Raw genomic sequence first — 27,043 nt, forward strand, 5'->3', positions numbered from 1 at the left:
CCCTCCCCCCCCCCCCTAGGTCGACTCAGCCTCAAATGAGTACCTGGGTGCAGTGCGTAAACATCGTCACGAGGGAGACAAAGGCGGCCGGGCGTGGTTGCTGGCCACCCACCCCCTCGTGTGCCACCACAGGTGCTGCTATTGCGCCCAACAGTCTGTTAAAGGGGCCATCCATAAATGACGTCACGCGATGTTGGACGATTTTTGAACACCCCCCCCCCCTTGTCACACGACGTCACAAAAAGCCAGACCCCCCCTCATATGACGTCACAAAGCTCTGCCCCCCCCCCCCCCCCCAAAATGAAACATGCTTCAAATCGCTTTAAACTATTGTCATTGTAGTGCGTATTTAATGTGGCGCTGCACTCTGATGTTGTAGGAGAAAACATGTATTCAAAAGTCTATTTAATGAAGTAGAACGTGTCGTCTACATTTATTTAAAGTTGTGCATTTTGATGTGACGTCACATTTCTCAAACACTCCCCCCCCCCTCGTCACATATCGTCACAAATGTCTGACCCTCCCCCCCGAGGTGCGTGACGTCATTTATGGACGGCCCCTTATCATATAATTATTGATACTTTTTCGGTTCTTTCGGTAAAGTCACGTAGGTATAAAATAAAATAAAGAATTCAATTTAATTTATTAAAAGAAATCATTCAATTCATTTTATTAAAATAAATAATTCAATGCATTTTATTAAAATAAATCATTCAATTTATTTTATTAAAATAAATCATTCAATTTATTTTATTTTCTACCTACGTGACTTTACCGAAAGTGTTTGATGCTGCTGTGTTCTGTAAAGCCTTGATGAAAAGCCGCTATGTAAATGTAATTATTATTATCATCATCATCACTTAGTGGCGAACGGCGGCTGCTGCTCTTGATATTATGACGAGTTTTCTTCAGGGGATTCGCTTTATTATTGTATTAACAAACGTGTACATTCTACACGATTACTTCATCCGTAGAGCATTGTCGTGTAATCCTGTGACGTTACTTTTCAGTATAGAATTCAAATTAACCGGAATCGATTCAATAATCGTTATTCAAATGGAATCGATTCGCACTGCACTTCAAGAGAACCCACAAAGCCTCGATTCCGGAATCGATTCACGGAATATATAAGAAACGTCTCAATTTTTTCCCCGCCAATTTTTCCCTCCCTTCAAATTTACTCCGCGAACGGTCCCGATAATCGCATTGATTTGAACGCTTTTAGTGAATAGTCAGGAGGACGTTAAAACAACAATTTTTTACTCATTTTCGGGATTTTTTGTTGACTAAATCGGTAGAAATGCCCGTCACAGACCGAGCTCTCCTACGCTTCGCTAAGCTGAGCGCGAACGCCGTGGCGCCCTACAAGGCATCCGCCAAGGCCGCAGGATTCGATCTCCACAGGTTAAACTTTCTCTTTTTCTCCTTCTTCATCATCATCATGTTCGTCTTTATCTCTGTCGTCAACATCGTCAGACACGCGCTATCCACTGCTGGATGAAGGTCTCCGCTAACGATGCCATCCGCTCCGTCTCCACGCTGGACGGTGACCCAGTAATTTATATTTATTTTAAAAACGTCAAATTAAAATATATCATTACGCTTCACGTTATTTGGCGAGTCTGCGTTGACAGTGGTGTAACAAGCACAGTTAACAGAAACTCAACACGTTCGTTAATAACCTTAATCTAAGTTGTCTTGTGGTTGTTGTTGTTTGACTTGCATCCCACTGGGATTTTTGTGTACGGTGCTTTTTATGCAATATTTTACTGTCTTTTCTTGGATTTTCTGTTTGCACATAGTCACTTTAAGATGTTTTCTTGTTCATGTTTTTTGTTGTTGCGATTGCACCCGATTAAAGATCCGAATGGCTCACAGGGCTATACCTAATAAATTAAACTTGAAACAAAATATATAATCGTCGACGTTTCGGGCAATGGCCCTACTTCATTGCTTTATTACAATACGGTGTAAATGTGTGTATTGTATTATGTTGATTTATTTGTATAAACGTAGCTCTAACGTATGCAACTATTTTATCTGCTACACCTTCATTAGTGGCTTGGATTATTGGCGGGAAAATTTAAGCGCCTCATCCCTCATTTAAAAAAATTAAGTTAATTACAATATTCTTGGTTCTTTCGGTAAAGTCACGTAGACGGGGAATAATAACCATTAAACAATACAATTCTCACGACGTTTCGATTGCAACACAATCAATTGCTGTGGTTTTCACACCTGCCTCCGCAGCAGACCATGCTTTCCCACCTGATGACGGGCGCTTGTGTTGCGTCCGAAACGTCGTTATTTATTTTAGTTTCTACCTACGTGACTTTACCGAAAGAACCAAAGAGTATGGATTCCTGCAGTCACGAAAGCTTCAAATCAAGATATGCGGTCCATAGTTTGTGTTTCACGTCCACAATTGCGCGCTACTGTTGCTCGTCTTTAGTGCACCTCGATACGTCTATATCGCCAAATCTCTCTGCCTTTAGCAGAGGTGGGACAAAGTCATTGTTATGCAAGTCCAAGTCGAGTCGCAAGTCATCAAATTCATGACTCGAGTCTGACTCGAGTCCAAGTCACATGACTCGAGTCCACATCTCAGAGGTGGGACAAAGTCATTGTTATGCAAGTCCAAGTCGAGTCGCAAGTCATCAAATTCATGACTCGAGTCTGACTCGAATCCAAGTCACATGACTCGAGTCCACATCTCAGAGGTGGGACAAAGTCATTGTTATGCAAGTCCAAGTCGAGTCGCAAGTCATCAAATTCATGACTCGAGTCTGACTCGAGTCCAAGTCACATGACTCGAGTCCACACCTCTGGCCTTTAGTCTATGGAACCATGGTTTGGGTTTCATGGTCAGAATCGCGTTGCTGTGGGCTCGTATTTCAATTTTCCATTCATGAAGGAGATGTTTCGCATCGGCTCGGTGTCGATGTTCTGATGCGATTGATCGTTACACCAGTTTTCGAGGAGGAATGTCAATAAACATTTCTGTTTTTCTTGCTGTGTGCAGTGCATACGACTACGAGATCCCGCCCATGGACAGACTGGTGGTGCAGACCGACATACAGATCGCCTTGCCGGAGGGCTGCTACGGACGCATCGGTAAGCCGACCCTGGCGCCTGTATGCAGTCGATCATCGATTATCCGGCTGCTTCCAACATTAGCCGGCGGTCCCGCGCCGATCCGGTGACACCGACAAAACCGCTCCAAAGGCTGTAACCAGTCCGGCGATCGGCACTATATAGCGTGACAAAGTAGCTATGCTTGATGTCAGTGTTAAATATAATATACAGTACATTATACACAACATACAACTTAAACAATGAAAATACTGCATTGTGATACCTCACCATGCAGTGTTTGAGATTGAAGTGGTGAGTACGGTACAGTAAATATAGGAGCTTTTAAAAGTAGGATATTTATTTTGTCTGTTTATTTATGACAATTTCACGTAAACTAATTTAATTTGTTGCCAGAAAAAAGGGGAAAACTTATTCTCACACTAATTTAAAACTCTAAAAAATATATAACACCTAAAAACAAATGCCATACAAGAATGTGCAAAATAATCCATTGAATATAATGATTATTAGTGATTATCCGTCATTTTTGAAAATCTAGCACCGCCAGATAACCGATGATCGACTGTATTTTGAGTTTGCGTGTCTCTCTCTTCCTGTGGTCGCGTGGATTTTTCTCCGGGTCCTCCGGTTTTTCCCTCCACGTTTAGAATCGACGTGCGTTTTGAGTATTTAACTGCGATAAATGTATACATGATGATACCTCGAGCAACCTCGTTGAACTATCATTTGTGGCCAGGTCGCTTCTGAAAAAGATCTATATAGTAGCTCAGTGGGCCTTACCTGGTAAAATAAATATAGTTTTGTTTCAAAGCCACCTCCAACAGCGCCAGCACACAGCAGCTCTCCACATGCAAGCCGCACACTGCGGTTTACACACAAACATTGAATTGCGTGTGACGTTTAAACTAAATGCGTTATAATAATACAAATGTAAAGGCGCAGCCATGTGACTGCTTGCCCTTCGCCACTGCAGGTGGAAAGGCCTCCACTAGAAATACCTCAAGAGAGTTCCTCCTGGAGGTTGGATTACCCACATTTAACCCCACCTCACGTGACCCGTCGGTCGACTGTGGCATACCCATTTGTGTGTATTGCTGGGTGAACAGGAGTGGGGGAGGATTTAATAAAGTTTATCATTGCTTCAACTGCCATGGTGGGAGATGGATTCGAACCGCCATCCTCTGGATTGAACGTCCAGTGTGCTAACCCTTTTGCCATGTTATGAAGTGCAAGTCTCCAACCCTTAGTATTAACTCTGTCTCTTTGGCTTCTCTGTGCTTCGAAGAAGGGTCATTGCCCGAAACGTCTGAAAAAGGAGTAATTTACCAATCTTTTTGTTTTAAGGCCACAGCATTATTGACGAATGTGTTGAGTTTTTGTTTGTTTGCAATGGTAGTAACCCACGTAATAATTGAGAACAATTTTTGTTTCTGCACAGCTGGAGTTCGCCTGATCAAAAATATAACTGAATACACGATGAAGGAGCGTGTGGTCATGATCATGTGATGATGATGATGACGATCATTACTTGGTAAATAAGTTTGTGATTCATTGGTGTGCTTTGTTTCGGTAGCGCCGAGATCAGGCCTGGCTGCCAAACACGGGATCGACGTCGGAGGTAGGTGCGACTGTTCAGAATCGGAACCTTTACTAATCCTGGAGAAATCCGATGAGCTATGAAGCTCTTTTTCACAGATGTCTAGCAGTGGTGAGTCAGAACGTTACAGCAACAGACAATACAAAGCACGATAGGAGTACGAAGTTTCGGAAAGATAAGCAAATAAGGAGCTGTCTTAACACTATATGCATATGGACGTATTGGCGGTACTCAGGTGCTCATAAAACAGTCTGACAATGTCACTGTTGCCCTTGAGTGAGCTGCAGACTCTCCATCAGAAATTGCACTTAGATTTAGCAGCCGCTTTCCCATTCGAGCGCGTGACACCACGAGTCATAATCTTTTGATACCACCGTCCGTCAAGAAATTATTCCGCAAATGAATCGAGGAACCTTTGAAACACGGAGCCAGCCAACCGTCATCGAGCTGAGTGCTGCTATACGGCAGCAGACTATAAAGCTTCGCGTTCAGCCGCTCGTAACATTCGTTTTCTGACCACTTGGACGTCACGAGAACTGATTTTGACGCACACCCCGCAAGATTTTCTGACCGGGGTTGTGAATGGTGAGAAAATCAATAATTATTGTGACAAAAATGTGCTTTTTTTTTATTCCGAGCACCGATGTACCGCCAAGACGTTCATATAAGTTTAAGGATTTGTGGTCGCCCCGGTGGCAGCTGTCTCTGAAACCATCCTGGCATCACACCAGGTGCACTCAGCACGGACCTGCAAATGTGAATTGCTCTACCAGAAGGGGGTGGGGGGGTGATAATGCTGCGTGGTTTTTCAAAAGAAAGTAACTTTTGCGAGCAGTTACATTTGGACGATCGCGTCGGTGGTACACATGGCCTTTGTGAATGTGTTGGGGCCTGGATGTGGTGGACCAGATGCCAAAGTATTTTCCTGGGTCATCGACTCCGATGGACTTGACTGAAATGAAGCCCTGAGTCAGGTGTCGCGAGCGGGAAGATTAGGTGGTCGATTACTTTGGGTTCCGTCCCCTTTAAAAATAGCAGCGACCCTCACATCCTGTCTCCCCGAAGGCGGGAACCCCCGCCCCCCCTCAGCATGGCACGGCTCATGATGCCGATCACGACACTAAAACCTAATTGTCACCTCCCGTCTAGCGGTACACGTAACAGGCGAGACCTTTTTCCTCCCCAACTATTTTCACATTCTGTGATTAGTCGAATAATCAAATCTTTCTTTGATTGAGCAAAAGAGCACTTAAATAATTATCATCCCAGCCCTGGTGTCAACAGTGACAGTGAGCAGCTCGACTAGATTTGGATTTTGTATAAAACTCCTCAGCGGAGCAATGGCTGGACTATACCCCCCCCCCCCAAGCCAATCTGTGCCCCTTGGAAAATGGGGGATGTGGTGCATAATTAGTCGAGAAAACTGGAGTAATTGATCACTTAAAAATATCTCCCATTGTTGCTCCCGACCTGGTTGTACAACGGTTGTTTGTGTGATTCCTTTCAGCCGGCGTCATAGACGAAGACTACAGAGGAAATGTCGGGGTGGTGCTCTTCAACTTCGGGAAGAAGCCTTTTGTCGGTAAAGACCTTTTGCCGTGCCACAGCTCTCGTAAACCTTTTAACTACGTATATTACAGTTCGTCAACATTTCCCGGACAGCCGACGGACTGCTTATTGCTGTGCCCAGGAAATATTGTCCGTCTCAGAATGCTACCAGTGTTTTCCAGAGAACTTCAAAACTCTGAAACAAAAATGTAAAGTCGCGTTGCACAAATGCACGCGTGTTAAAACGCGAACGCGTGGGTGTAAGCACACTGCCAACAGTATAGAGGCTCCGTTAACGAGCTGACTTGTAGTATTTTTTGTCCGCTCAAATATTATTTTACTACCACAGCTGGAAAGTTCACATGTTCCATTGCGGGTTGGTAAAAGGGTGGGAGGAGGGACTCGGGAATGGTTCAGACATCACTTTCCAGCAATGTTAGCTGTGGCCCGGATTATTTCTCAGGTCACCAGGTTTGCAGCACAGCGTGGAAATTTGTGCAAAATGCAACTCTGAGGTATTCACCTTCAGTGAGCAGCGATGCGATTGCTTCAGGAACAAACTAGAGTTCTAAACTCACCCGCCACAGGGCTGGAAAGTGAAATGAACACTTAGAATTGCAAGCGAATATATTAAACCGTCATTCAACTGGTGACACTTGAATGGCACCGTACCAGTTAAACCTGCGGGGCAGGTAAAGTTTAACTTTCACTCTTGGCTTGCATTCAACATGCATATCCTCATTCGAGTAAATGTATAGTAGGCTATTAACAAAATGCAAATATGAAGCCAAGGTACATTGGAGTGAAATTAAATCGCAGTGCAAAATATACCTTCTCCAACATGGAGCTGGAGAGAGATCAATTATTGCATCGCTTGACAGTGAGAGACGTCCATCAGCTTAGGGAGGCCTCCATCCAGCAGTGCATAGGTCATGACTGATGATCTTCATTCACATGGCATTCACCGACGAAGCTCCCCGCTCAGTTACGAAGCTTCTAACCATTCTTCTACTCATGATATAAGTTGTTGGGTTAAATCAGTTAAATATAAATGTGTCGTTAAATCCGCCACCACCCGACAGCCAATTAGTCGAGTAAACAAAACATACCAATTCGTTACTAAATTTTGATTTAAAGCTTTCGTGACTGCAGGGATTCATATTCTTGGTTCTTTCGGTAAAGTCACGTAGAAGGGAAATAATAAAATAATAAACATATAAAACAATCATCACCTGATGATGATTGTTTGTGTTGCAGTCGAAACGTGAGAATTTTTTGTTTTATATTTTTATTATTTCCCTTCTACATGACTACCGAAAGAACCAAGAATATAATTCGTTACTAGTTCAGCACATGAGTGTTGGAGATTAAACCCACAATATTTACAATTATCTACTTGTTTTCACTCGTTTTATCCCATTGCAGTTAAGAGGGGAGACCGGATTGCACAGCTGATTTGCGAAAAGATCTTCTACCCCCAGTTGGAAGAGTGCACGGTGAGATTTGACTTGGTCACATTGAGGTGGCCGTGTGGCACAGGCGTCTTAACAAATGAATAGTTCACGCTGACACCTTACACGGCCTGATGTTCATTTTGTAGCACTGCGTTTGTTGAAATCGCGTTTCCATGAGAGGTGGGTCCGGTGGCTCTGAAATCAAGGGCATGGAACCAGCACCGTTGGTTTAAATTCTGTCAACTGTGTTTTAGAGTATCTTGCTGCAATACATTCCCATTTGATGATAAGCCACTTTGTTGAGCTATCGTTTGTGGCCAGGTCGCTTCTGAAAAAGATCTAGAAAGTGGCTCAGTGGGCCTTACCTGGTAAAATAAAATAAAAAGTTATTAAAGTGGTTTCTCAAGTGTGGCAGGTTGATAGTCTCAGCCTAGTTGCCACTGAATGTGCAGATTCTTATTAAAACAGATTTTTCACCTTTTTGTTAAATTCCAGCTTTGAATATGAAAAATATCAGTTTGAATGTCACGTGGCAAAACGTTACTCTGTGACAGAACAAGTGCCCCCACCATTCTGTCGACTTGCAGTCACTTGAAGGGATCTCATAGCTCTGGACATGTGAAAAAAGAGCTTGAAAACTCATCGTATTCCTACAGTATAAATACATATTCTGATTTCGAGATATACGATATCCACTTCTGTGGGCTGTTCTCTAAGACGGGTAGTTGAACTGCTCTTTGAGAATCTGACTTGATTCTTGGTGTCATGACATGATGCTGGAAATACAAGTAGCCAATTTTTTTTGTTTAAAGTTAACTATTTTTTACGAAATATAAGCGAGCTATGTTGTACGACTGCCTAATAGAAATGTCAATGTTTTGTTGCCGTCAATATTTGCAGTCACTGGAAAACACGGAACGAGGCAGCGGAGGTTTTGGATCGACTGGAACAAACTAGACGAACGGAAATGAAGCGTGAAGATTTGAGACTTTCGTAACTTGTGTATTGTTCCTGCATAACTTACTGCCATGTAATCAATTGCCAGTCCTTGTAATTTCAATTGCGCTTTGATTACCATTTCACTGTAACTCCAGTATTTGTATTATCTTCAAAAGTAGTTTGGATACATTTCACAATGAGTGTTCTGTTTGTTAGTAAAAGCATTACAAAAAATGTACAGGAGAATCTTTTGAGTTTTTTTTCTATCACCTCATTTCCATGGACTGCATACTTGAGTTGCCTCGAGTGCAGCCGAGCTGAAGAGTGGCTTAAGTTGGTAAAACATTTTTTTTATGTTTCCATGATTTTCTGAGTTGTAGAATTGGACAGCTTATTGCTGGAAATATAAAGTAAAACCACATGAAACTGGAATTCGGGGTAAGCTGGACAGACTAAATGTATTCATTTATTAAATGCAAATTTCCGAGCAGGTTGCTTCAAGTAGGGTCTATGTGGTGTATGCAACTGGTTGCATAGCCATCCTCCATATGTCAGCGATCTCGTCTCATACAGTATTTCCTTTTCACGAGGGATACCTTTCGGAATTGCTTGTCAGTAGAACATTTTGCGGATAGTGGCCTACGAATATCATACGCGCAACATATGCAGATGTTTCTAAAGCTTCAAGAAGTAATCTCTCATCACTTGCATCACATTCTCTCATCACTTTTATCTCATCACTTTCCCTCATTGCAGTTGTGCAGAGTTCCAAATGCGATTACAATATCCCAGATAGCAAGTTCATGAGCAACGAGGGAAAAACCGCATGAGCAAGTTGCGCAACTGATCACGCGAGTGTGGAGCTAGTTTAAAGTGATGCAGGGTTTTCCTATAACTAGTTTATGGGCAAGTGAGAGCCCAAAGGTAGCAAAGGAGACCCGGGAGAAAAACTTGTCATCAGCAATGATAAGTCCACTCCTTGATGTAGGCTTCCCCCACCTCTCATGGTCTCGCAATGATGGAACAATCCTTGCTCCAGCACGTGAAACCGATTGAAACGCTCCACCTACGTGGTGGATGTCCTCTGATATTCCCTCCCCACAAGCATCCCACAAAAAAATGTCACCGCTTGAGTACAAAATTGTCTTTATTAATGTCGTGGGCTTAAAAAAATATGAATACCAAGTAAATGCATTCTTTAACAAAAAAAACGAAATACACCATTAGTTACTGCATGCATGATAAATCTCAATTGTAAGAAATGTCACGAATATAAAACACTGAAATTGTCTCAGAACAGAAAACGAATGGTGGCAAAAGCGCTGCTCTTGCAGGAATTTAACTCGAATCCAACACTTTCTGGACATGAGAATACCCATCGCAGGAGAATGCATGCAGGCTGGAAATAAGTAGATACACATACATGCTCACAAACAGCAGAATCGTAAGGCACGACTTCCATCGCCTTGCGTGCGTGCCATGCCGCCACGTTTCATGTGTACAATGCTCTAAGGCTTGCCGGCCACATTCGGATCTTGAGCTGAGAGCAGTTATTTGAACGTATTGGCGGTACACCGATGCAGCATAACACACCGGTCCTCATAAAACAGTCTAAAATCTAAATTTGAATTAGCACATCTGTTCATCAAACTTCAATTGACCCTTTCGCCAAAGTTGCTTGACACTTTGAAGGCTTATTCAGTCTACTAATAAAGGTCTATTGCCAGTTGATTTGGGTCCGTCGAATCGAAGAACGTCAAGGACACGTCAAATCTGCCTTTGAAACATGGAGCAAGCCATTCGTCATCAGCCTGGGCGCTGCTATTCGGCAACGGACTGAATTTTCGTGTTCAGCCACTTGTAACGTTTGGTCTTCCGACCACTTCGACATCGCAAGAGCTTATTTTGATGCACACCCCTCAAGATGTGAAAAAATAAATGATTGCAATTTTTTTTACGCTCATTTCATATACCGCGCAGTGTACCGCTAATACGTTCATTTCGAGGAGCTAAACTTAAGCCGAGGTTCACAGTTGAATCTGCAATGGGCCATTCTCATCTGCTGAGGTATAGACATTAACAAAGCGGAATAAAACGGCACCTTTTAGCTGTTTTGGGGAGTTGCGTGAACTAACCCCGGCCGGCCTGTGGCCGCAGCGTTTACAGCAACACTTTGCAACTTGTACAGCAGCACTTGTGAATCCAATGCTGCATGAGAGCCGCGTGAGTTGTGGAGAGTTATTTGACCATACTTCACCACGCTGGTCAGTGCAGGTTGGTGAAGGTGGGGAGTGTTGGTGAAGGAGCGTAGAAGAGCACAATAATACCCCAATGTACATCTTCCCCCCCCCCCCCCCCCCTTTACGTCGTCATTATGAATACCAACGCCCGATTTTTGTCGCCTCAACCTCACACCCACACGTCGCCTCTAGCTACCCTGTACATCGCTTTGATTTAGGTCGTTTCGGTATTCGTCTTCGCACCTTTCAGGAACGCACCCCCCCCCCCCCCCCCCCATGTAAACTGGGGTTATATTACTGAATGACAATAGCTTATGCTGCAATAGCTTATGCTGCATTGCCCAAAATGGCTCCACAGCTTCTAACTGTTATGCATGGCGGTCACCAATCCAAAGCACTTTCCAGGCTCAAACCTGCTTGGCATCTGAAATATGATGAAGATCGCGTGCATTCTGGGTCATTTGGTCACAGACGGTGTATAATAAACACATCTGTATCTAAAAATGTGTTTTACTTTTTTTAATCTGTCATTTAGTTCTGTTTTCCCCATTACCCTAGATGTAACAGCATAGAGTTCGCGTATTCTTTGTACGGATAGTAAATCATAAAATTCTCTCAATCGTGATGCGACATCACGAGCGTAAGAATAAATACAAATTTTATCGATGCACCTTCACACACCTTTTGCCCGAGGCTCACAGAGCCAGACTCGATAAAATGTTTACTCCCAAAAAATCCGGAATGTAACTATTCTCCCCTTTTCACTATCGCGAACCCTTATTTTTCTAACACTAGCAAATAGAGCGCCTTCAGTGAATCAGAATATTTATTTTTATACTGGAGGAATCCGATGAGCAACAAAGCTATTTTTCACATATCCAGTGGATTATAGGCATCACGTGAAACTGATGTAAATATAACAACGATAAAAAATATATATAATGGAGGCATGGACACGTCGGTGAAGAAAGAGAGCTCTTGCAGCACTGGAGTGGCATTCGGGACCCATCCAAGATCACTCGCCACCGATATTAGCCGTGGCCAGGTATGGAACTCCGAAGGCTGGTAATTGGAACTCGGACCGCTGGGTTCGTAGTGCGGTGTTGTAACCGCTGTGTCACCGTTCCACCCAGGGATGACTCTTCCCCGTGCGGTGTCAATTATTTAGGTTGTTTGCCTACTTCGCCACGACAGACCTTGATAGAGCTCGTGCATCGCAATGTAAAAAAATATCTATTTAGGAATCTTTTGTGTCGATTCTAACGCGCGTGATTTGATGTCTATCAAGCACCTTAGGAAAAGCTTAATAATTGATAGTTCTAGATTTGAAGCTTTCGTGACTGCAAGGATTCATACTCTTAGTTATTTCGGTAAAGTCACGTAAGTTAAAAATGAAATTAAAATTAATAAAAATAAAAACAATAAAAATCACGACGTTTCGAAGGCAACACAAGCTTCCGTCTTCAGGTGAAAACCTGACGCCGGAAGCTTGTGTTGCCTTCAGGTGAAAACCTGAAGACGGAAGCTTGTGTTGCCTTCGAAACGTCGTGATTTTTATTGTTTTATTTTTATTAATTGATAGTTATCGATGAGTCGATGAATTGTTACACATCTTACGTGTATGGCAATAATGCTTTTAACGCTACAATTAACATAAATGTGCAAATGTATAAAAAAAACACGGTACGCAAGCGACAGGCAGTTAACTTAAAAGTTAAAGAAATGAAATGTACTTCATTCAGTTCAATGCACAAAGTTCAGCTTTTGGTTGTGTATTTTGGCTCGGCGTAATTACCGATGAAACGTCCACGGACAAGCAATTTTGGAGCTTATATTCTTCATTTGTTTGTCAATTTTATCCAAATTGTGCTTTTGGTGTCAAGTCATCAGCCCAATAATTCACTATGTAACACGATTTTTGTTCCTGGGTAGTGTTATTTGCTTTTGCCTCAAAAGTATAGAAAACGTAGCTTTTGTTACCAGGACTTTATGTGAAGGAATGACACAAATGCACACGATTTTTCATTGAAAAATAGGTAAATTTCAAAATATCACTGTCCTGGTCACAAAAGCAAAGTTTGTGGGCAATAATAGCCATTTTCTGTACTTTTGAGGCATAAGCAATTAGAAAGTAACACTACCCAGGAACAAAAAAAAATCATTTTTGTTACACATTGATATAAGCTATTCAGAGTCGCAGATGCAGATATCGAAACGACTTCCGAGATCCCTTAAAAGTGCACACGTTAAGCGGCAGCACTTTCCCACCTGTCCTGCCACAGAGTAATGTTCGTTGCATGATGTTCGAACGGATATTTTTTTAAATCTCAGAGCTGAAATTTAGTCAGATTAAGGGTCTCTGCGAGTCGCTGATGATCAGGCTGAGGGCGATAAGCTGGCTACACTTGAGAAACCTGCCTTAAAAGAACAGGCAGCTGAAATCTGCATTTGCGTTCAGGAATCTCTGGTGCTATCCCCGCGTTCTGACCTCTCGCCGATGTGGTTTTAATGAAATGAGTGCGCCACATCGGCACAGGAAACGACGTCACTATGAAATATAAATAGTCCGACCCAAATTGATAAAAAATATATATATGGGCCCAGGAAAACTTTCATGTGTATTCATTTTTACAGTTTAATTATAATATCAACTATTTACCAGTAAAGCCTGGCCGAGTCTCAAGTCTTCATGAGTGTCCTGCTACTTTGGGATGTTTGGCCTAACTCCGTTGAAATCCAACGGCCGCCATTGCTCACCCCCCACTCCCACCCCCTACCAGCACGCGCCCATCTGTTGTACGACGATGGCGCCGCCGAGGAAATCGATTTAACGCGCCGGCGCTTGCAGTTATCGACTCGCGGCACCGTCGCCGCCGCCAACGTCGGTGGCTGTCGGGCCCAACCTCCCCGGCCCCCGTCCCCCTCCTTCGTCTTCCCCAGCGGCGACGGCGGCGGCTTCGGCGTGCGCCAGCCACGTGTGCGCCAGCTGCCTCGCCGATCCCAACGTCGACGCCTTCGAGTTGCGGCACATGCGCAGCTGCCTCGGCTCCAACGCCGGGTCGCACCGCACCTCGTGGTGGAGGTGAGCCACGCCGGGGTCCGGGCTGCGGAACACGGCTAGCCCGCCACCGGAAACGCCGCCGGCACGAGCCGCCACCACCTTGCCGAACAAGTCGACGTCCTCGAGTCCCCAGCCCGTAATCGATGTGTCGAAACCGCCGGCACGGGCCAGGTCGGCGCGATGCAGGCAGGCGATGCCGTAGCCGAACGCGCGCCACATTCCGGCGCGATCGGAGAAGTCGAAGGGGTCGTCGTCGTGGCGGCCGTCGCCGTCGTCGCTCGTGGGCGAGCGGCCGCCACCAGAGTGGACGATGCGCGGATCGTACTGGCTGAAGATGACAGGGAAGTAGACTTGGCCAACCCTCCCGTCGTCGTTGGCGCTGCCGGTGGTGGGATCGACGCGACCAGCGTTGTCCCGGCAGCGCTGCAGGGCGTCGGCTGTGAAAGCCAGGTCAACGTCGCAGAAGAAGAGGAGGGCATCGCCGGGAAACTGCGACGACCCCACCTCCAGAGCCAGGCCTCGCGAAAAAGGCCCGGTCACGCTCAGCACCTCTATCTCCGCCTTCGGGTAGCGCCGGCGGTACTCCTCTACCAGTGCCTCAGGTCTTCCCACCGCGTCCCCGTCGCCGCCGCCGCCGTCGTCGCTCGAAGGGCGAAACAGCAGCAGCACCAGCTTGATGTTCTGCGGGCGAGCCAGGCACACGCGCTCAAAGTTCTCCATGAACCTGACGAACGCCTTGTACCGCCCGGCCAGCGGCACCAGCATGTGGATCCTCTCCCGGCTGGGCCCGGCGGCCGCCAGCACCGCCTCAACGGGGGTGCGGCCGAACGGCGCGAAGAGCCCGAGCGAGTTCGATAGCTTCACCGCGAGCAAGGAACCGTCGCCGGCATTACCGCCGGCGATACCGCCGCCGTCGGCCGAAGCGGCGGCAGCTGCGGCGGCGGCACTAGCGTCCACGGCCGCGGCGAACTCGGCGGCTTGCATCTCGCGCTCCTCGGCGAATTCGGCGCGGCCGAACGTCTGCTGCAGGTAGGCGTGGCGGCGCACCGGCACGGCGGCGCGCTTGCCCTCACTGCGGCGGTACGTCATGAGGACGTCCAGCACGTAGTCGGCGCCGTGCAGCGGGTTGACGCGCGCATAGCCGTACAGGATTTCGCGGAAATCGATGGCTCGCCGGCGCGCCCTAGCGCGGGCGTCGATCATTTCCATGAGCTGGGCCACGACGGTGCCGTCAAGCGCCGAACGGAGGGCGCCGCCGCTCAGGGCTTGGCGGGGGCCCTGGGCGCCGGCGCGCGCTGACCACAGGTGCGTGCCGGTGAAGAAGTCCCACTCGAGCACGTGCTGGCGGTCGCGCGGGTGGAAGCGCATGAAGGAGGGCGAGGCGCCAAGGCGCCGGTCCTCTGACGACACGTCCAAGGCGGCGCTGGCTTCGTCGTCGCCGCCATTATCGAGCAGCTGCTGAGCCTCCGTCTGCAGGTGCCAGCGGATAAGAGCGTCGGGTAAGATAAAATAATAACGTTTTAATGAATACAAACTCAACGCGCCTCTCTCCGCCGTGCTTCCGCGTCGTACCGCGTGAAGCGCGCCGTGCCGTCTGATGTTACGCGCTCCACGCACTGGCAGCTTCAGGAACTGATTTTTTTTACATCTCGACAAAAACTGAAGACAACTCTGTGATAAATGATGAAATTACTGAAATGCAGCCGCTCGGAAATAAATTGAAGATTCAGGGAGTGAACTGAAGAAACTGAATTTACAATTAATCGAAAACAGCCCTAAAACGGCAAGGTCCTCATTTAACGCGGTAGATGCGTTACTGAAAAAAGTGCTGCGCTGTGCGAAAAACGCGTTTTAACGAAAATATTTCCGCATAAATAACACAACGATAAAGTTTGCCGATGTACTACTACGCATATGCAGTGAGATGGCGGGGCAAATAACGGAGGGTACGCTGCTGCTGTGCTGTATCATTCCGCGTACTGTATCACTGTGTCGCTCAGCTGTGCAGCTCAAGAAAGTAGTTCATCGTCGACCATGAAGAAACCGCATTATAACGGTGCACGCATTTCACGTGTTACCTCGTACAAGAGACGCGTTATAGACAAAACGCGTTGTGTGAACACCACGCGTTAAGCAAGGACTTACCGTGCGTATATTTTTTATATACATATACACATCTTCTTGGTTCTTTCGGTAAAGTCACGTAGAAGGGAAATGATAAAATAATAAAAATAAAACATAATACAATTATTCTCACGACGTTTCGGCCACAATGCAAGCAGCCGTCCTCAGGTGAAGAACAGGTCTGTCGGAAAGACAGCGTCTGAATGAACACCACCACGCTTGGCAGCGTATATTTAAGCTTTATTATTTTATTATTTCCCTTCTACGTTATTAATTATTTCCCTTCTACGTGACTTCACCGAAAGAACCAAGAAGATGAATCCCTGCAGTCACGAAAGCTTTAAATCGATACATATACACACATTAGGTGTCGTTTTTTTTTAATAGATGTTACAATGATGGGTGCAACTTGGCACGTGCCGAAGACCGTACCCTCCACCCCGTCTCACCGCAGTCTGTAGAATCTGCCGGTGCAGCTCGATGGTCTTGTGGCGCAGCTCTTGGGCACGTGAAGCGAGCAGCAGCGAGTGCAGGCGGTACTGGTACGCGGGGCGCTTGTTGGGGTGCAGGGTGATGGCGCGGTGCAGTTTGCTCGCCGGCAGATCTTGGATGTAGCCGCGCTTGTTGCGCTCGTAGTGCTCGTAGAACAGCTGCTGCATCTGCGGTGGGAGTGGCGAAATGGCGTAGACATGGCGGTGAGGGCGGTGAGCAGAGGTCGCAAACGGGTTTTGATTCCTTACCCGTACCCGGCCGCACCAGGGTCGCAAACGGGTACCCGTACCCGGCCGTACCCGTACCCTACCCGTACCCGGCCAGGTACGGGTATCGGGTACCTGATTGCGACCTCTGGGATGAAGCCATGTTGCAGGCGCGGGTGGGTTGATTCTAGGAACTTGAATTGTGGGAAGAGACAAGACGTTGGGAAATGAGTGACAAACAGTTACTCACCAGTGACTCACGGCCTACCCGTACCCGTACCTGGCCGCACCAGGGTCGCAAACGGGTACCCGTACTCGTACCCGGCCGGGTACGGGTAGCCGGGTATCGGGTAGGGTACGGGTATCGGGTACCCGGTTGCGACCTCTGGCGGTGAGCAATAAACGGCTCGACTGTCCGGTGCTCGCCGAGCTGCATTGGCTTCCGGTTGCCAAATTAATATATTGTGAGGTCACACTCAATACACACAAAGCGCTTGCCACAAATGAACCGCAATACCTCGCTGCTCTCGTTGAGGAGCATAAACCATCATCACACGAACTCCGGTCATCCTCGCAGAAGCAGTCGCGGGTTTTGGCTCATTTATAAAAAAAACAATTTTCGTAAAAACCTGCCCCGACTATGAGGGCATCGCAATACTTTAAAGTATTGATTAAACGAATGTAGTCATCCTACCCATAAAATCGAGACACGTATAAAAATATCAAAATGAGGGGACATACACAAGGAAAAGCTAAAAGAAAAAAAATTTGCCTTGCAGAGTTTCCTGAACTGTTCAGTGCTCGCAGCCAATCTGAGGGCCGGTAGAAGAGAGTTTCACATCTTAGGCGCCACACTCGAGAAGGCACCTACTACCGCCCAGCGCAGAATTAAAAAATTATAGGTTGCGCTACCAGGGCCTCGCCTGAAGAGCGCATGGTTATGTATCTACCAGACATCTGGAGGGCTTGACGGGACTGCAGGTACTGAGGACCAAGCCTATTTTGAGTTTTGTAAGTCATTACAGCTAACTTCAATTGTATGCGGTTAGCTGACTGGTAGCCAGTGCAGATCACGGAGGATTGGTATGACGTGCTCGAAACAGCTAACACGTCTAAAGCATAAAAGCAGCCGCATTCTGCACCAGCTGTAGTTTCTGAGCCGGTTCACAAAACAGCTCGGCATAGAAAGCATTTCAATAATCCAGATGCGCGTGAACCAGTGTTTCGAGATCACTAGAGGTAGCCCTCGGAGCACAGGTGATAAAACCCAACTTTGGCCACAGCTGCAACATGAGGGCACATGGTCAGGCTACGATTGAACAATACACCTAGGTTGTGCGCCACTGTTACAGGGAGAGGGCGTAACTCCATGAATTAATGGAGGCTCAAGCTCCCTCCTGTCCCATCCTCAGCCGACTTTCTGACCCTACAATCATCAGCTCCGTCTAGGCCAGTTCTGCTGCATCCATGCAGCTACCTCTGCCAGACAGTCTGTTGAGTTAAGCAGGCGAGAGCTGCAGCTGGGTTACCTGAGAAGGAGACATCTGGGTGTCATCGGCGTTACTGATGGCACTGAAACCCATGCCTTCGGATAACAGCTTCCAAGCAGCCTAACGTAGGCACTGAATAAAAGGGGAGATAAGACTGACCCCTGAGGGATACCGTGAGGGGAGGGTCTAGGGGGGGACACATGGGGACCCAAGGCCATCTGCTGGGTCCTGTCCTGCAGAAAAGATCCAATCCACTGCTCGATGGCTAGCCATCGATGGCTATCCATCGAACAAAGACGTTCACTGCATCGCGCTCTTTCAGTTGCGCTTCTGCGGCTGTCTGGAACGCTCTTCCTTTGTGATATTAGAAAGCCACTGCAGCTATGCTCTTTTAAATTTCGAATGAGAACGATGTAAAGAAGCTCAACATACATAGAGAAAGAGTGAATACATATCTTTAGCTGAGCAAGGTTGTCAGAACTTGGGATGATGGGAGGACATTTTTAAGTTAAGTAATGTGTTTGGGAAAAAGGCAGAAAGATAAAGTGTTTGGGCCTGTAGTGTAGTGGTTCAACACACTATGGATGAGATGAATCAATCTGGCTCATAGACCAAGTCCGAGAGGATGGGTGGCTCAGGCTAGAGGGCTGAGCTGGCACTCCTGAGATGCTAGGTTTGATTCCAGGTTTCAGCTTTGTGTGATTAAACCGGGTGTAATTTTTTTTGTGAGCTGAGAAATATCAGCCTGGTCCACCCGATGACTGTACAAAAAAAGCCATTGCATAAAATGTATCTTTGCACTTAATATGGCTAGATTCCAGCTCTCGATATGAATATCAGGTGGGATCATGCAGCAAACATTGCTCTCAACGACAGGACAAGTGGGAAAGTGCTGCCCCAAATATGTGGACCAGATGTCACCTCATTCTAGATTGAAACTCATTTCTACACTGCTTGTGTTTAGTGTGTTGTCCTTCCCACGCACCTCCGATTAGCACGCTTGGCTATGTATGGTGCGAGTTCAAAAACATACAAACCAACATACACCCGAAGGGCTCTAATAGGTAGTAGCACTGCACTACAAATCCAGAAATCTGGGTTCCATTCCCGACCATGGCTCACAGTTGCACGTGAACCGGTCTCAACATGTTCATTGCCCGCAACACCATCGGCACGGCACGGCACGGCTTCTCTGCAGCGGAAAAACACGCTGGGATCTCCCCGAGGCTGTGCAAGGCGCAGCTGGTATTGTGCGAGCGTAAAAAGTGGAATTGTCATCTCGGCACCGCCAGACACATTCCCACATTTCGCAAGCAGATTTTTTTGGCCAGACAGCGAGGGCATGGGCCCAAACCACTGCTGCCACCACCCGCAGCCGCTGTTGCTTCCAACTTGGAAGAGACAGCGGTGCTTTTTTGGAAAGCATCTGGATCATGATCATTGCCAGGAAAAAAACCTCTGGTGACAAATGCCTCGTTATGAAACTGACTTCTTATGCATGGGGGGAAACTTGGGCTCAGTATCGTGTGTCGGTCAAACTGCCAAAATATATTTTTAGGCGAAAAGAAAACAAATCTAGGCGTAGAGTATCGGCGTATCAGTCAGTTGTCTTTCTGTACAGTTGGACATTTGTTAGACAAAGGGATCGATGAATATTTCCAGGAAAACCCCTGGCGTCAAATGCCCCATTCCGAAACAGACTTCTTATGCATGGGGAAACTTGAGATTGCTATCATGTGTGGGTCAAACTGCCAAAAAAAATTTTCGGCGAAAAGAAAGATAATCTACGCGTACAGTATCGACATTGTCGGGCAGATGTCCTTCTGCACAGACAATGGAGAAGAAATGGATTTGTCAAATTCTTTAGTGTGATGCGTTACAGCCGAAGGCATGCTTGACAAAAGCAGATCGTAACCATGACCAATCCTGTGGAGCGTTTAACATTCACACACTTAGGGGGTGTTTTTGTTTGGGTCAGACGGTGTCGGTACGATGTCAATTTGAGCTGTGGCCAGCCGATACGGCCAGGTTGTAAACCCGGACACATTTACCAACTGGCTTTTTTGTTTCGCTTTTGGAAAGCGAAGGGGAATTGGGCAGTTTTAGTACGACGTTTCGCTGAAGAGTACACCCAGAATGGTCAGGTAGGGTAGCCAGAGCTCACATCTCGAGTGAATGCGCTTTCTAATCCGGGTCCCTCAAGTAGGTGGCCTTGAAGACATCAGAAAAACCACGCAGTTACAAAAATGTCGAATTTGCTCACTTTTGTAAAATGCCGGTTTGCTGTAAGAATACAAATCAATTGGCACATGACCCATCTGCCAACTTTTTTTGTTTGTCTTTGTCTGCTTTTTGTGTCTAGTTTGTTGTCCTTCCCCCGCAACACCAATTCGCAGAGGTTGGCCACATACGGTGCGAAATAAGTTCAACATACAGACACACATAGGTTAGATGGTGGAGGGATTATCGCTCTCATTGACATTACAACTGCACAAGACGAGCCAAAAGAAACCAAGTATAAACTGTTTAACATTCCTCTAGTGTTTAACATTGACTGTGGAGTACACCCCTGAGTTTTGGTTCTATGTCACCCCCTCCCCCTTTAAACAATGTCATGTTTACAGTTGAGCTCAAGCAGTAGAATTTCACCTAAAGAACTTACTGATCTCGTCAAGGGGCATAATTCATCGCGCAAACTATGTATGTACCACTTCTTTCGCACCGTACGTACCCGGTCAGCCACGCAGCGGCTTTTGGCTAACCATCGAACAGAGACGGTGGTCATCGCATCGCGTGCTTTCATGCGCGCTTCTGCGGCCGTCTGGAACTCTTCCCTTCCCACATTAGGAAGCCACTGGAGCTATGCCCTTTTAAATATAGATTGACAATCTAATTTCTTTAGAACTGCTTTGTGTTCAATTTTGTTAGCACGGTTGACTACGTACGGGTGCGAAAGAATTTCAACAAACACATAGTTTTGTCCGGGTTCTCAAGATTTTTTTTTTTTACCAAGGACAAAAACAAATTCCGCACAATCAAACCTGTCCAGTGTTGCTTGTGTTGAGCCAACGCCGCTGAAATGACGCCGTGCGGCCGATGGGTGCGAAAGAAATTCGACATACATACATATACAGTACATACGGGGGAGCAAAGGATAAAATCTTTCAAGTGTGGCCATGGAAGGCGAAGCAGGCGCCAGCCCAAGTGGGGCACCGCTGGCATGCGCTGTCAGGAACGCGCTGGCAGATTTAACGCGTTTCGGCGAGAGGCTACATTTTTTGCCAGCGGTCGAGGTGTCGGGCGCCTCGGCGCGCGCCAGTGGGCGTCAGCAGTCGAGGAGTATAATCGTAAAGTGTGTATCGTGGTGGTGGTTTTTTTTGTAGACGTCGGTAAAGTGTGTCAGGGGTGGAAGGGACGGCACGGTGGTGCGCGCACTGCACTATGAACCCAGCGGCCGAGTTTGATTCCTACGCCACGGCTGACATCAGTGGTGAATGATGTCTGATATCTGAACCGGTCATCAACCCGCACCGACCTGCTTTAGTGAAGGATGCCAGGCAACCACTACGATCCATACAACCAGTGCTGGGTAGGGGGGGGGGGGCTCCAACTAGCAGTGGATTGACCATGTCTGATGATGTCAACAAATCTGGACTATAGTTGGAATAGAATAAATGATTGCTTCCACGTTTTTTTCACTAAGGAGGAATGCACACAAAGTACAATGGTGTTTAGAAGCACTCAGACAAACTGGCTTTCATCTCCGCTGTGATGGCGATCAGGCATTATGATTCGCGTATGCATTAAACCAATGAGTTATTCCATGAATAATCCATATTTTTCTAAAACCACTTTCGAAGTGGCACCATATGTGGCACCACGTGTGGAACTATTCGGCTGATGCTGAAATGTTTGAGGTTGTCAAACTTGTGGATCTGCCCATGTAAGCTCGTCAGCGCAAGAGAACGGAGATTCAAACGAACAGACAAAAGTACATCTCTCTTCATTAACAACAAAAAACCCAAGTATTTATTTATCTCTCATCCATCAGCCTGTTTGGGCCTTCCGGAGTCATGTTTCGTGACAAACATTTGTTTACGAATAAAAAACGTGGACTGGTTTCGACCCCATCTGGGTCTCATCAGCAATGTCCATCAAATTAATGCTGTTACATTGCCAGATGTTATTGGCAGGAGCAAAACCATCGAGACTAGGGGGCCTTGCCGAGCACGAAAATTTAGAGCGTAGTTCTATTCAGCTTAAACGCATGTAACAATAGTAATACAAAAAAATGTTCATGCTTTTTTATTCCATTGCTGGAGGAAGGCAGAACGATGCCGTGTCAGGTCAGGCTAGAGTCTGGATGGCGAGTATTCTTATTGCTAAGTGTGGAGCTGGTGTTTGATTGGCTAGCATGTTACACCCCAAAAAACAATTCACCCTTCTGTCGCCGATTCCCACTCGGTAACTCATTCACTCACCTACTCACCCACCCATCTATTCGCTTATTAAAATATCCAACTCAACAAAGCACTCATCCACTCAAGCACTCACCCACTCACTCAACCACCCACTCATTTCAACTACTCACTTCACCCACTCATACACCTACCCACCCACTCACGTATTCTCCCACCCACCTATCCACTTTACTCACAGATTCACTCACCCACCAACCATCCAAGTATTTACTTACCCATCCATTCAATCACCCACCCAGCAAATCACTCAACCACAAACTCACCATTTCGCACCCGCTCACCCAACTCACTCACCTCGTAGGACCACACGCACTGCGTGTCGGCGAACCTCCGCACGCACCGCCCCACCTCCACGTCCTCGTGCCCCGTGTGCATCTCGCGCAGGCACGGCCCCACATTGGGCGCCAGCCTCCTAAGCGCCTCCCGGCTGAACACCATTCCCGGGCCACCCATGCAGAAGTTCTCGCCGGGCTCCAGCGCCAGCTTGCCCAGCTCCTCGGTGGTGCCCAGCCCCGTCTGGCCCAGGTAGTGCGGCTCGCTGCTGTTGAGGCGGCGCAGGAACTGCTCGAGGCGATCCCCGCGAATGTAGGCGTCGTCGTCGGCACGCACGAACCACTCGAATTGGTCCAGGTAGTGGTCGTGCATGTACTGCGCACGCGCAAGAGAAACACAGAGACAAAGATCCTCGCCCGCCCCCATAACCTTAACAGACTTAGGGGGAAAGTGCTGTCAGCGAATAGCACCTATGAAGGCCGGCACGGCACACGAGGGGGGTGGGTCGCCAGCACTACACCCGCCCGGCTGCCTTCATCTCCCCAGCGCTGAATGTTTGCACACCCACGCCAGGTACCCATTCAAGCTGAGTCGACCTAGGGGAGGTCTAGCACCGGTGCAAATATTCGCCGCCAATGTTATTGATTGGGTCGCGAGCGGGAAAGTTAAGTTAAAGAGTTTAACAGATATTAACTCCCTTGCATGGTATACAGGAGGTCGTGAGTTCGATCCCGACCCTGACGCCTGCTGTATATCTGGAGTTTGCATATCTCTCTCTTTCATTGTGGCCGTGTGGATTTTTCTCCGGGTCCTCTGGTTTTTACTTCCACATTTAGAAATGATCACCATTCTTTAAGACTCCTGGGTAGGCTAGGCCATCTTCGACTCACGATATTTTTGACTTACGATGGGGTCGTCGTAACACATCTCCATCGTAAGGAGAGGACTACCTGTATTTGGCTGCTGCTATACATTTCCACGTGATGATAAGCCCACTTCGTTGAGCAGCTATGATTTCTGATGGCCAGGTCGCTTCTGAAAAACAACTACATTGCTCAGTGGGACCCTCACCTACCTACCTGGTAATATATTTTGTTATATTTGTTGTTGTATGATCATACCTGTCAACCCATACGGTTTACCCCGTATTCTTGTACAGGGGAAATTGCGTTTTCAGGTCCATACGGCGCACAGCCGTTTCAATACGGGCAACATTGTTTCGTCTATTTGTTTGTGTTTCTCCCTTGTGATGGTGACTTTGTATGATATACGTTGAGATTTGTTAGGAGCACGGGGTAAGGGTCTGGTCTTGATTTAAAGCTTTCATGACTGCAGGAATCCATACTCTTTAGTTATTTCGGTAAAGTCGCGTAGGTAGAACACAAAATAAATCCCCACGTTTCGATCGCAACACAAGCGGTCGTCCTCAAGCGGAAACAATACAATCCAGCAGTGGAAACCGTATGTCACTCATTTCCCAACGTCTTGTCTCTTCTCACAATTCAAGTTCCTAGAATGAACCCACCCGCGCCTGCAACATGGCTTCATCCCAGAGGTCGCAATCGGGTACCCGTACCCTATTCGATACCCGGCCGGGTACGGGTAGCCGGGTATCGGGTAGGGTACGGGTATCCGTTTGCGACCCTGGTGCGGCCGGGTACGGGTAAGGAATCAAAACCCGTTTGCGACCTCTGAGGGGCACTGATAAGAGAGAGAGAGGGGTGGGGGGGTCGACAGTCGTGGTGTTGTTCTGGTCTAACCACCGCGTCTGCGAGCACCACCACCACCACCACCCTCCTGCAGGTACCTTCAGCATCATGAACGACTTCTTCTGCGGCGGGTAGACGTCGTCCACGCCGGGCAGCGCCACCAGCGGCAGGGGCAGCTCTGTGCTGGAGCCGTCGCTGGTGAAGAACTCCACGCGGCCGGGCACCGTGGGGGCCCAAGTTCGATAGGCGGCCCAGGCGCGTGTGGACAGGTACTTGTGCGCCGTGATGACCCCGACGTAGACGAAGCTGCGGGTCCGCGCTCCTCCCCACTCCGTCTCCTCCCGGGAGGTGGAGGACGACGAGAATGGGAAGGAGAAGGCGAACGAGAATGACGACGCGCCGCTTCTCCCGGCGCCCATAAGTAGCGCTCCCCCTCGCCCGAAGCCGCCCTGCCACCAGCAGTGACCCCCGGTGGGAACGACGCCACTGCCGCTACTGCCGGCTCGCTGCGCTGCCCAGGGCGAGAAGAGCCAAGTGGCTGCCGAGAATCCGAGCGCGAACCCGGCCAGGCTGCTTAGGAAAGCCCGTAGGCCCCGCGGACATGGGGCCTTCATCGCCGATGTGTTCCTTCTCCCGCGCCTGCTCGTTGTATCGTTGGTGTTGTTGTTGTTGCGTGGATTTCACGGGCTCTTAGAGGCTCACGCATCACGTATCGGGCGTGTGGATGCGTTGTTGCCGTGAGGAGGCGTGAGCCGCTGGTGGTTGCCGCCTCCGCCGCTGCTGCCGCTACTCCATAGCGGGCGTTTGCAGGACCTCGATGCGATTCCATCGATTCGCGATGGCTGCGGTAGCGAAGTCGATTCCCCGTTGCTGGTGATTACGGGAAATCGATTCTAAACGTACGTGGATGATATTGATGCATCTTCTTGGTTCTTTCGGTAAAGTCACGTGGAAGGGAAATAATAAAATAAGAATAAATTTACATAATAAAATAATTAATATTTAATACAATAATATTTTTTATTTAATAAAGTAATTTTTATTTTATTATTTCCCTTCTACGTGACTTTACTGAAAGAACCAAAAAGATGAATCCCTGCAGTCACGAAAGCTTTAAATCGATATTGATGCAGTTTATATTTTAGTTTTTTTACGTGGTGGTTTGGCTGCTGCAGCTCCTTACTATAAAAATTTCCCTCCCTTTATTACTGCTAATCCTACTTGCTCCCTTTATTACTGCTAATCCTACATAAACAACACGAGCATAATATGACTTTGAGACCCCCCCACCACCTACGCATTCCACAAGTAGTGACTAATCCCATGTCTGCATTTACCATAAATATGCTAAATTCCTCTGTTGATATTTAAATTCCTTTGTCAAGGCGCTCTCCTACCCAGCTTAAATATACGCTGCCAAGCTTGGTGGTGTTCATTGGGACGCTGTCTTTCCAACAGCCCTGTTCTTCACCTGAGGACGGCTGCTTGCATTGTGGCCGAAACGTCGTGAGAACTGTATTTTATTATGTTTTATTTTTATTATTGTATTATTCCCCTTCTACGTGACTTTACCGAAAGAACCAAGAAGAGGTACGTGGAGTAATGGCGATAATCGATTAATTCCGATTCACGTCAGACTGTAGTTGCGTAATCGGCCGGTCGCTTCGATCTCCAGGCGCGGCAGCTGAAACAATGGCACAAGTTTCCTAGACCCCACCACACCGCAACGGCCTCTATCTCTCCCCCCTCCCTCCCTCCCCCAGTCACACGCCAGGTTTTGTGTGGGGGGTAAAGTGTGGGTATAACACTTGCCCCAAAAGTCTGTTAAGGCTATACGGGGGTTCTTTGTGTGTGCATTGCATGTCTGTTGAACTTCTTTCGCACCGTACGTAGCACAACCGTGCCCATCGGAGGTGCGGATAACGTCCAACTATTCCAAGACGTACATACGGCCGGAGTGGAAGAGTAGGCCAAATACCCTCCAATAGATGCCCTTCTGCTCGCAGTGAAGCGAGCAATTGCAGGGCTGCACCTTTGCCTCGGACAGCGACACGGCCGCTTGTTGCAGAGGTCCGCGGTTAGCATCCAGCGGCCGCCCAGATAAATACTGCGAGAGTTATAACAGCAACAATAATGATCTAGATTCGAAGCTTTCGTGACTGCAGGAATTACTCTTTGGTTCTTTCGCTAAAGTCACGTAGGAAATAAAATCAAATACTGTAATAATAGAATACGACGTTTCGATTGAGACGCAAGCAACCATCATCAGGTAAGAATGAATGATAAAACACAGACACGGAAATAACATAGGCAGACACACATGCAGAAAGAGA

The 27,043-nt window shown here is 47.3% G+C and overlaps 2 protein-coding genes across 2 annotated transcripts; one reads left to right on the forward strand and one right to left on the reverse strand.

Annotated features, from left to right (window-relative positions):
- The first annotated feature begins 1,082 nt into the window (after positions 1–1,082).
- DUT (deoxyuridine triphosphatase) lies at positions 1,083–8,872 on the forward strand. The gene is made up of 6 exons (XM_078618821.1): positions 1,083–1,404; positions 3,023–3,114; positions 4,670–4,714; positions 6,201–6,275; positions 7,667–7,737; positions 8,596–8,872. The coding sequence occupies exons 1-6, from the start codon at positions 1,301–1,303 to the stop codon at positions 8,650–8,652; spliced, it is 444 nt and encodes a 147-aa protein (XP_078474947.1). The 5' UTR covers positions 1,083–1,300; the 3' UTR covers positions 8,653–8,872.
- A 3,758-nt stretch (positions 8,873–12,630) lies between these two features.
- Positions 12,631–25,702, reverse strand: LOC144736198 (chondroitin sulfate synthase 1-like). Its single transcript, XM_078618788.1, has 4 exons — positions 24,809–25,702; positions 23,023–23,376; positions 16,509–16,718; positions 12,631–15,405 (listed from the first exon to the last, which is right to left on the reverse strand). The coding sequence occupies exons 1-4, from the start codon at positions 25,322–25,324 to the stop codon at positions 13,723–13,725; spliced, it is 2,763 nt and encodes a 920-aa protein (XP_078474914.1). The 5' UTR covers positions 25,325–25,702; the 3' UTR covers positions 12,631–13,722.
- Positions 25,703–27,043: the final 1,341 nt, after the last annotated feature.

This window comes from Lampetra planeri, chromosome 59 (genome assembly GCF_965212315.1).
Source record: "Lampetra planeri chromosome 59, kcLamPlan1.2.h2, whole genome shotgun sequence".
Lineage (NCBI taxonomy): Eukaryota > Metazoa > Chordata > Hyperoartia > Petromyzontiformes > Petromyzontidae > Lampetra > Lampetra planeri.